This window comes from Oenanthe melanoleuca, chromosome 20, assembly GCF_029582105.1.
Source record: "Oenanthe melanoleuca isolate GR-GAL-2019-014 chromosome 20, OMel1.0, whole genome shotgun sequence".
NCBI lineage: Eukaryota > Metazoa > Chordata > Aves > Passeriformes > Muscicapidae > Oenanthe > Oenanthe melanoleuca.
Genome location: NC_079353.1, coordinates 13,377,826 through 13,388,537, shown reverse-complemented (window position 1 = coordinate 13,388,537; position 10,712 = coordinate 13,377,826). Strand labels below are relative to the sequence as shown.

At 52.4% G+C, this 10,712-nt stretch overlaps 1 protein-coding gene across 1 annotated transcript; it reads right to left on the bottom strand.

The window, feature by feature from the left end:
* Positions 1-1,560: 1,560 nt before the first annotated feature.
* RAB5IF (RAB5 interacting factor) lies at positions 1,561-7,945 on the bottom strand. Its single transcript, XM_056507601.1, has 4 exons — positions 7,736-7,945; positions 5,750-5,853; positions 3,853-3,982; positions 1,561-3,265 (listed from the first exon to the last, which is right to left on the bottom strand). Exons 1-4 carry the CDS (start codon positions 7,862-7,864, stop codon positions 3,224-3,226), a joined length of 405 nt encoding a protein of 134 aa, XP_056363576.1. The 5' UTR covers positions 7,865-7,945; the 3' UTR covers positions 1,561-3,223.
* Positions 7,946-10,712: the final 2,767 nt, after the last annotated feature.

The following is a 10,712-nucleotide window of genomic DNA, read 5'->3' as shown; positions in this document are numbered from 1 at the left end:
TTACATGGATGTTTCTGAGATCAATTGGCTGAAACGTTTAAAATTTCCCCTACACTCTTCCAGAGACTGACCTAAAAACCACCAGAAAAATAATTGGAAAATGGAAGATGTTGTTTCTTTCCATAGTCCCAAATTTCTGAAAAATCCTTATCCCTGCAAAAACACTGGCCTCTCTCGACTTGGCACACACACCTGGCTCCTTGGCTGCCAGATCTGAAAAATCCATCTACTGCCCCAGTGTATCCTGGACATCTGTTGTTTTGGGAGGCAGAGCATGTGGAGTGCTGGGCTGTTTGGCTCTGTGGAGGTCACCTGACAGGTACATGTCCTACTTTCTCATCCTCCAATGACCCACCTAATCCTCTGCATGAGCAGCTCCACTGGCTCAGGGCACAGGGACTTGTAAATCCTCCTTTGCTGAGGCACTGGCAAGGTTTTGGTTGTGCCTCCAGTAGCCTGAGGGCATCATGGCCATTGCCAGCTATATAATAAATAATTAAATAGGAATAAGGACTGGAATAGGATAGTTTGGCTTTTGCAAACAAGCCTCAGCCTGCTTCACTTTTTGGCATCTCTCCAGTCTCCCCATCCCCAGCAGCTGGAGGGGTTTCTGTCCCATCACTGCATCTTCTCCAAGGCCAGGAGCTATGTCCATACTGCATTATCTTCTCCCCACTGCCTAGAAGAGGATCAAGCCACCAACCCAGCCTCTGCCTCTCTGGTGTTTATGACAAACTCAAACCAACTGGCTGTGGCAGGAACAGCCACCTCAGCCCCTCTGGCCAGTGACCTGCCACCCCCTCGGTCACATCACGGCTGGCTCCATGCTCCCTGCTAGACCATTCCTGTGTCAATCTCTCAAATTTCTGCAAGTGCCCCCTGTATTTACAGCTCCCTTCTGCTGGCTGCCACACTCCCTTGAGCTTCTTAAAATTAACTCCTTCCTTCATGAGCAGGCACCAAAGATTTAGTTATCCTGCTGACCAGCACAGGAGATATGAGCTCTTAGCCCCTGACACACCCCTAAAACAGGAGCCTGGAGATAAAAACCTGCAGCTGAGCAACAGCAATCAGTAAATTCTTTACAAGGAGCCTTGAAAAGATCCAGAGGCCAAATCTGTTCATGGTCATGATCCCCCTTGGCTCAAATTCAGCTTCCAGCCACTGGAACTGCACTGAAATGTTCAAGGAACTGAGCTGGTGGGAATGCAGACAAGCAAGGAATAGAGCAAAGGGTCAGGGAAGCAGCTCTCTGCACATGTACAGCAGTGCTCAGGTCCTGCTCCAGACCACACCTGAGCACTCTGGAATGAGCAGTGGCTCAGAGTGTCACAGGGCAGGGACAGCCACTAAAGGAGCAGAGGAGCTTGAACAGGCAACACAGCTTAGCTGAAGCATGGATCTAAGCATTAGCTACCACTGCAAATGCTTCTGGCCTTTCTCAAAGTGCAGCACAAGAGGCCCAAGAATCCCAAAAACTTTACCAAAAAATCTGACTCTGAAAGGAATCCCACGCTCCCACCATTTTACAAAACATCAAAGACCAGAGGACACAGAAGCTGCACAGTGAATTATTCAGGCAACATTTATTGGAGCATTTCAAGTATACAATGGTTTTACTGATGGCTGGAAGCAGCTAAGATGCAGACAGGTGCCAGCAGGAAAGGGTGACCTAGAACTAGCAGGCTATGCAATTCTCATGGGAAGTTAATGATTTCAGCTAGTAGGAGAGGAAGAGGAAGTAGCAGATTAAGAGTTTGGACAAACTTGGGGATAGGGAGGAGAAAATGCAGTTTTTATTGAGATAATTTACTTAAATTGGCCACTCATGAGTAGCAGAAGCTGTCTGCTATTGCACTCTTCCCTTGGCATCCCAAGGACCTAAAATAATCAGTGCTGTTTCTTTATCAAGAACAGACAGATTTTCTCTGGTAAGAATGGAGGCTCGCCCTGGCTCAACACTTGGAGATGGAGATCCCTGGCTTTGCACTCCCAGTGTGAGCCAGGCTCTGGCACTTCCACCAGTGAGGAGGCAATGCAGGCTTGCAGCAAGAGCACACTAAACTACCAACCCCTCACTATAAGGCAGCATTAGGTCAGGACTCTTTTTGGGTGCCTGAGCTGTTTAGAGAAGCAAAGACCACATGGCAACAAGACTACAAGGTCCTCTGACAATAACAAGGACTGTGCGTGTTTCCCAAGATTTCTGAAAGACTTTCTTAAAAAGTATCTTAAAGCAGAGACTCCCCATTGATGCACAAAAAGGGCATGACTAGGAGGGACTGAGCTGTGAAGTGATCAAGCACCTCCCAAACCAAAGGTTTACTCTGCCCAATTTGCAAGTTGGTACTTCTGCATTTAAGATAATAGCTGCCTCGATTGTGTTTTAGTCTCCTGCATTTATGAACAAGGAGCAGTTGAATTAAAGAGCTTAAAACCAAATTGAAACGCTAACATTTAACAGGGTATCTCCAGAATGAGTCCTTTGAGACTAGGAAGCTCTGAGGTATGTGATGGCAACTTGGTAGTCAGGCTGGCAGAGTGCAGTGGAGCTTCTAAGCCTCCTAAATACATCTTGGTTCACCAAATGAATCAGTTCTTCCTAGCAAAATCACTTAAAAATTTGTCTTCGGCAAAAAGCATTTAAAAATTCTGATCAACAACTGATTTGTAAGTCAAACAAAGAAAAAAATATTAGAAATGGTAACAACACAGTCTGTTTAATCAAATCAGAACTGGTTACTACAAAAACATGCTAAGGACAGCCACCAGCTCATGTCCTGGGTGCTGCTGTGCCTCCTGCCCACGTACCTACAACTGCTTTTGAAACACTGTTTGTCTGAAGGACAACCATGGAAGACAAGTCAGGGTTTAATGACAGATTTCAAACATACATTAAATTAACAGAATCAACCTTCAGCACACAGGAGCTTGATAAGACTTACTGGCTAGAGTCACAGAAAGTTCCAAATTTAAACAGTCTTGAACCACTTCCAAAAATTCCAATGGCTTTTTAATAGTTCCAATAATTCACGGTTATAAAAGGGAGACAAGGCTTCTCCAGCAGAAGAGTTGGGGCTCCTCCAGGCTACCCAGGCCACTGGTACAGAGGAGAGCTGGTTTGACTTCCCCACTTTGCTACCAGTCCATTAAAGACTAGGATTTATTAAAACCTTCTCTATTTATTGACGACTGATTTAACAGGCAAATGCTGCAGACTGTGTCAATCATAGTGGATGGCAGTATAGAAGATTATCCAAACAACCTGTGGGGAGGAAATGAAGGGAAGGTTATTTGGATGCCTCTGGAGAGGTCTCAGACACAGCAAACAAGCCTCAGGCCTTGCTCTCAATAGGGAACTGAATTCCAACCTTGAGGTGACCTTGGAGAGATCTCAGGATCACCACTTGCCCCAAATGGTGTGGCATTTGGGGTGCCCAGCCTCTTCACATTAAAATCCCACCACAGCCCCTCCAAGGATTTAGAGGCACCAACTAATCAAGTGCTGTGATCAGATACTTGGGGGATGGGAGAAGGCAAAAACAAAACTACCCTAAACACCAGTCCAGGTGTAACTAGTTCTAGATGGAATGGAACTCCACCAGGATATCTGGGACAAAGGATGGCAGTGGTTGATGCATTCTTTACTACAGAGAAATCCCAGGCGTCAGCACTGTATTTCACAGGCAGCAGCCATCAGATTTTGGGATTTTCTTTCCCAATCACTGCCACTTATTCGATGGTGTTAACACATCTGTCTTCTCTCATCACTTCCCCTGCTCTCCTTCCAGGTCTTCAGAAAGTGCATCAACACAATTCACAAATCATCTTAAAGACAGCAAGACACATTACCAGAAACAGTGCAAAGGATGTCATGAATCCCTCCTTCGTTAGCTCCCATGTCCCACCATATTCCTCCTCATCTATTTGCTGGAAGCTGCTGAAGTAGAGGTACAGAACACCAGCATTGATCAGGCAGAATCTGCAGGGAGAGGTTAGGAACCATCATTCCAGTGGTACAGGCTGCAGGTATCCCACATTCCATACAGTGAAATATCTTTCATTCACAGCAGAAGGGAAGCAAAGAGGAATTCTCTTCCTTCCTTCCCAGGCAGCTCAGTCACTTCCTCCAAAGAGCCCCTCCAGGTGAGCCTGCCAGGTTGGGATGAAGCTCACCTGCTCCTCAAGAGGCAGAAGTCAAAAGCTATAAGTATTCTCAGATCTGCAAACCTGCAGATTCTCCTGTCCTACAGATTGACAGCAGTTATGCCCCCCCAGAGAACCTGTGTGTACTTCTTGATTCTGAGGTGTGAGAGGGAAAACTGTCACCTCCATGCCCAGGGCTAGATGCCTGAGCATCCCAGGATTAAACAGGGAAGAAGTAAGAGCCAGGGCGACTCAACAGTGCCCTTGGGCCCCAGCCTGAGACACCTCAGTGCTCTCCAGTCTGTGCTGCAGCATAGAGAACAAACACAACTTTCTGTTTGTCCTAAGACAGGTTTGTCTTTACACCATCCCAGCTTGGGGCTGGGGCAGCCTGGGCAGGGACAGGTCTGTGTCCTGCAAGGAAGGCTGTGTGGGAAAGATGGGATGACAACACACACACAAAATGGGTGACCAGCAGCAGCTGGAGCAGCTGTGTCACTGCACAGCACAGAGAAACCACATGCACACTTCCAGCACCTTTTGGCTTGCCACTGTACACCAAATTCCTCCTGTTTACATTTAGCTTAGGTGCCATGTCAATTAATGGTGACTAAGTAAGAACAATGAACAGTTCTTGGGCACACTTCAGATTTATCTGCTTGTTGTAGCTAACTGGGTTGCTGCTGGAGCACCACCCTTCCCCTTTCTTGCCAAAACCAGAATACTCAGGACGAGGAACAAGATGACAACTGAATTTTGCCTAAGAAAAGCTGTGAGGCTGGAGCTTGACTATTGAGACCTTAGCTAGGAAGAGACACTTGCAAGCAGAGACTTCCCAGAGCAGATCCAGCATCTTCCCAGAGCTGATGTGCAGAGATCAGGGCTGTGTTCCCATCTCTGCTGTCCCTTGAACACTTCCAGGCACAGGTCAGGGCCAATCAGATTTTCTCTTCATAACTTGCTGCAGCCTTCAGACACCTTTGGGGAGGTCACCTGGCTGCCATGTCTTGGGATTCAAAGCACACACCCCCTTCAGGCACTGCCTTCCCCACCCCATGGCTGAAAGAGTCAGGAAGCCAGGATTGCTGCTGAGCTCTGCTGGTGCCATTGTGCCAGTGTCACTGTGCCTGTTTGGGACCTGTAGCCCCTCATGTTCTGAACAAATCTTTTCTTCTTCACAGAGCAGCTGCCCCTCTTGTCTGCTGACAGAGCCTCCTGTCTGAGCAGGGCTCAATGACCAGGGTGTGCACACCTTCCCCCCATGGACACTCCTTCCTGGGTCACCCTGGATCACACCAAGCACCACACTCCCAGCACATTCCACATGCAGGACACACACACCAAGTCAATTGAAATGCTACTTCCCTTCTTCTGCCATTGCCCCCTTTAATAACAAAACAATAATTTTTAAAAGTATTAATCAGGCTGAGGAGAAAGAGACTGGTGGACATGTTATGGTTTGGATGAATTTCATGGTGACTGACAATGGAATGAAACTCTGGCTGTGACAGCAGGCAGAGCCTGCCTTTAGCCAGCCAAACAGACTCCCAGGCCAGGCCAAATGTGGGAAAGTACACGAGACAGAAAAGGAAATAAACCTTACACTGCTATTCCCACGAATCCCTTCAGTGGAACTACTCCCCAGATGATTCCCAAAATAACCGCAATGATCTGCCGGAACCAGTAGATCACATCTAAAAACTCGTCCTGAGGAGATAAAGCACAAGAAAAATTTTGGCATTTATTACGTTTCTTTTTTTTTTAAAAGCACCACACAAATTAACAGGTGAAAATTTAGCATAGTCAACACTTAGTTCTCCACTGAGTATAAAATATTGCACTCAGAACAGATGAAGCAGCTTGGGGCATCGTGCACCCTGGACTTCTCTGCTTCCACATTAAACACACAGCTTTGTCTTCCAATGGGCCAACTGCAGAGGAAAACAAGTCTCTAGTCCCCTTATTTACTAAAGGTACAATAATAATCTCTTGGAATAAACATTTAAAGACCTGCTTATGCTTTAAGACTCCTCTACCCACTCTGACCCAGGCCCTCCTGCACCCGAGAGCTTTAAGGGCCCAGGGCAGCTCCAAAGCACAGCTGTACCTCACTGGTGCCACGAGAACTCCTGTGCTTCCTGAGCAGCAGGGGAGTGCTCATTCCTCCTTGTCCAAGGGCCCACCCTCCTGCAGCTACTGCAGCCTAGCAGTGCTGGCTCACACTATAATAATATTCACATATCTTTTTCCAGCTCTGCAGGACTGGGATTGTCCCAGCATCCCCCCAAAGACCAAAGCCTTAGTGGTCCCCACAAAGCCTGTGGGATGTGCCTGCTCAGTTCTGTGTGGAAGACGTGAAACCACGTCAGATGCAGACATTTCTCCTGGTCACTGCACTTGTCAAGGCACTTCAGGCTTCAGTTCACATCCCACTGTATCAAAACATTGGAACAGCTATCCCTGCTCCCTTGGAGCTGGAATTTCAGAGTCACCATCTGCCAGAGGCGAGGGGGCAGGGATACACGAACCCCACCAGTTCAGGGAGCAACAGGGAAGAAAAAAGTGACAGATTCCTGTCTGTCCCCCGAGGAAACAGAGCATGCCCTTTCCTGCACCAGAAGCAAAGCCAAAACCAGGGAGCAGAGACCCTGGAACACACACTGTGCCCAGGCTGTGCAGGGGTCCGGCAGGAGCTCCGAGTGCCTCGTGGCTGTGCTGCTAGGAGGCAGCAGCAGGGAGAAGCACTGAGCAGGAGACTGCAGCACATGGCAGGCGTGCACAGGAAAACTTCGGAAAGCAGATTCTACTTCTGGTGTTCCTTGAACTATACAAGGGAAATTTTATTTAATCCGAGAAGAGCTTTAACCACAAGCCAAAAGTAACTGAGGTGTCTTAACATTGTGTTTCTCTTGGCTCCACGCCCAAAGAGCAAAGAGCTGGGTGTGCTGCGGCGCCTGTGCCTGCGGGGACCCGGCCGGGCCATGTGCCGGGTACAGGGATCGGGAAACACGGCTCCGGTTATCGGGGCGGCGGCCGCACTCGAACACGAGCATTTACCCCACAGGAACCCCTGCCGCTCACGGGGGCGGCGGGCACGGGGCGCTGCCGAACGCCGCCACAGCCCCGGCTCGGCCCCGGCACGGCACCGGCTCGGCCCCGGCACGGCACCGGCTCGGCCCCGGCACGGCACAGGCACCGGCTCGGCCCCGGCACGGCACCGGCACGGCCCCGGCTCGGCACCGGCTCGGCACCGGCACGGCCCCGGCTCGGCCCCGGCTCAGCCACGGCACGACACAGGCACGGCCCCGGCTCGGCCCCGGCACGGCCCCGGCACGGCACAGGCTCGGCCCCGGCACGGCACCGGCACGGCACCGGCACGACACAGGCACCGCCACAGCCCCGGCACGGCACCGGCTCAGCCCTGGCACGGCCCCTGCACGGCACCGGCTCAGCCCCGGCACGTCCCCTCAGGGGCTTCAACCAGGCTCAGAGTCGGCGGCTGCCCCGGCACCCCCGCGGGACGGAGCCGCCGCGCCGGGCGGGTCCCGGGCCCCCGAGCCGCGCCCCTCAGGGCCCCCTCCGCTCTCACCTTGTCGTGCCAGGCAGAGTCGCTGCGCAGCGCCTTGCCCCACACGGAGCCGCGCCCGGCCGCGCCGCCGTTGGCCACCGCGTGGTGCTGCGGGTGCGGCGGCTCGTCCCGGCGCCGCCCGCCGCTCATCCCGCTCGGCCGGGATCCTGCTCCGGGATCCGCCCGCCCGGCCCGGAACCGGCCCGGAACCGGCCCGGCCCCGCCGCGCGCCGCCAATCGCCGCGCGCACAGGCGGCACGTGACAGGGGCGGGACCGCCGCCCTACGGCGGCCGAGAGGGGCCGAGAGGGCTGAGGGGGACCGAGGGGGGCTGAGGGGGGCCGAGGTAGAGGAGACATGTGTCGGCCTGGCAGGGCCATTCCCCCGCGGAAGGGTCGGACGGCAGTGCCGGTGTTGCTGGGTGGGGCCGGGACAGCCCTTGGCAGCCCTGCAGTGTCACTGAGCCTGCAAACACAGGAGATGTTTGCTGCCGCAGGAGATGCCGGGGCACAGCCAGGCCGTGGGAGCTCCACAGGGCTGGAGGGTTGGGAGTCCTTAGGATACTCACTGTTCTTACCTGGTTATTCATCTGAGCTTAGAGCAGCTGAACATATGGGGGCTGTGGGTAGAGTTATCACATATGCAGCCCTAAAGATTGGATTCTTTTTTATGTTTTTGCATTCGAGGAGCAGGGGTACTCAGAGCAGTTGCACTCCTCCTGCACATTGTATGGGAATTACTCCTGCATAGTGTGGGCAGGGTGTATGTTTGGGTCTCACTCTGTGTTACCCTCCTCAGCATGTGATTATGTGGGCAGAGAGGGGCCTTAGTGACAATATTCCAGGTGCCCTTGGGCAGCTGAGCTTGGCAGAGCTGGGGCCTCTCCAGGCACTGCTGGCAGCCCTGGATCCCGTGGGATCCTCAGCGGTGCCAGTGGGGCTGAGCCCTGTGTGGAGCCCTGTGTGGAGCCATTCCTCCCTCGCCTGCTGTGCACACCCCACTGCACTGGCACACCATGAGCTTCACTGTTCCTTTTTCCCAGGGCCCGAGGTCCTGCATTTCTTTTTGTCTCACAGGCCTGGAAACACGACGTGCTCATCTCTAGAGCCTGGCTGCAGCTCCAAGTGCTCCAGCTTTGCTGCAGCAGGACCTGCAGCCCGTGGGTGCAGGCTGACCCTGCATGGGCTGTGTGGGGTCAGCACAGAGGCAACAGGCAGAGGAGTCCTTGTCCCAGAGCTCTGATCACTTCCAGCCAAGGCCGTGAAATTTAAATACAGATTATGCAAGATACTTATGGACTTAAAAAGTATTTTGCCATGCTCCTGCAAAGACATCAGGCCCCTGATCACCTCCAGCCCCTTGGGCATTTGCCAGAGGCCAGGGGCTGTCCGAGCCAAGGGAGCATGACCAGGAAGGGGACACACAGCGCGGGGTCATCGCTGTCTTTGGCAGGTCCTTTGCCTCTGCCCCCCACAGCAGGGCCAGGACAGACATGTCCTGGTTCCAGCCTTGCTCCCCAGACACTCCTCAGGTGCTTGGGCAGAGTGGAAACAGTGTCACTGTCCCCACTTCACAGGGGTGGAAATGCTTGCATGATGATGAAGACACCTAGGTCAGGGAACTGAACTAAAATTCACACTCTTAAAAAATACAGCTTGTTTTACTCCATGTATATTGCCTGATCCTAAGAGAGAGAGAAGCAAATTAAATTTGGGCTTGAAAGAGCCAGAGAGAGGCAGGAGAGGTGGCAGAGGGCACAAACAGGCCCTGGTAAGGGATGTGTGTTGGCAGACACATGTAAGCAGGGAAGAAGGATAACATGGGCAGCCCTGGGCACGGGCAGGGAAGGCAGGAAGGGCTGGATGGGACTCAAGGGACAGCACGAGGTGGCCCAGCCTATGAGGAGCTGCCATGTGCCTACACTCCCCTCTCAGGAGCCTGGCTGGACACTTGCTAGTGGTGAGAAACCAGGGCTCAGTGAGGAACAGCAGCCACCCCAGAGTGCTGGAGGTGGGTCCTGCTCCTGCTGGGCTCCTGGAACACCTGGACCCTGCTGAGGCTGGGCTTCTCCAGCACAGAAAACTCTGGGACCAGCCACAGGGTGGCAGCTCAGGCTGGCTGACTCATGATTTTTTTTTTTTTTATTTTTAATTTTTTTTAAGATTTTTTTTTCCTTTCTGTGTATTTTTTATTAAAAAGACAAACCTCGTGGGGCCCCCCCTGTCCAGCTCATGGGCATGACAAGTGCTTTCCATGGCTTGTCTCCACTCTGACATAGCATTCAGCAGCATTTTCAACTCTACTCCTGCATTTTGCTGGCTTCTGAGCCCACAGCCTGTCCTGTGGAGGGGCTGCAGGCAGGACACTTGCTTCCAGCAAAGGCTCAGGAGCCTCTGTGGCTCCCTAGAGGAGGCAATGGCCCTGCAGATTTCATCCAAGCAGTACAGGGACATGGAGAGGATGTCCCCAAGTCAGTCAGGCTCTTGGCAGAACAGGTCACTGGTCTGAGGCAGTGGGAACAAACTCCATGCCTTGGGCAGGGTCTGGCCGGGCTGCCAGAGGGCAAGGCCACAGCTTTCATGTCAGGGTTGAAAGAGGGTTTTTTGGCTCTTTAGCTGTCGTTTGCATGATGCCCTGCAGGAGAATGGCAGCTGAAGATTACTTTGTGTCAGTGCTCATTTCTGTTCTTCATCTGTGTTGCTCCAAGTGCAGCCTGTGTGCTCCATGCTGTCCCCTCAGCACCTCTGATCAGGGCCTGGTCCTCAGCCTCAAGTTCCCACATCTCCATGGGCAGTGATGGAGTTCCTGGGAATGCTTAAGAAGAGCAGTCCTGCTCTGGCTGTCCAGAAGAAAACTCCATCCCAGAAGTACTCCTGGTGTCTCCCTCTTCCACCTTCCTGCTCCTCTGCAGGCTGAATTCTGCCCTCGCTGTTGTGGGACCCCACAAACCAAAGATAAATCTCTGGGAGGATGTCTGGAGGGGCATCTCCCTTCCAAGG

Bases quoted from the DNA above. Each gene is read 5' to 3' on its own strand.
- RAB5IF (XM_056507601.1), bottom strand. From the start codon at position 7,864: ATGAGCGGCGGGCGGCGCCGGGACGAGCCGCCGCACCCGCAGCACCAC. The intron at 5,854-7,735 runs GTGAGAGCGGAG...TTATCTCCTCAG, and splicing joins ACTCTGCCTGGCACGACAAG to GACGAGTTTTTAGATGTGAT. The intron at 3,266-3,852 runs GTAATGTGTCTT...TCCTCCCCACAG, and splicing joins CATCCTTTGCACTGTTTCTG to GTTGTTTGGATAATCTTCTA.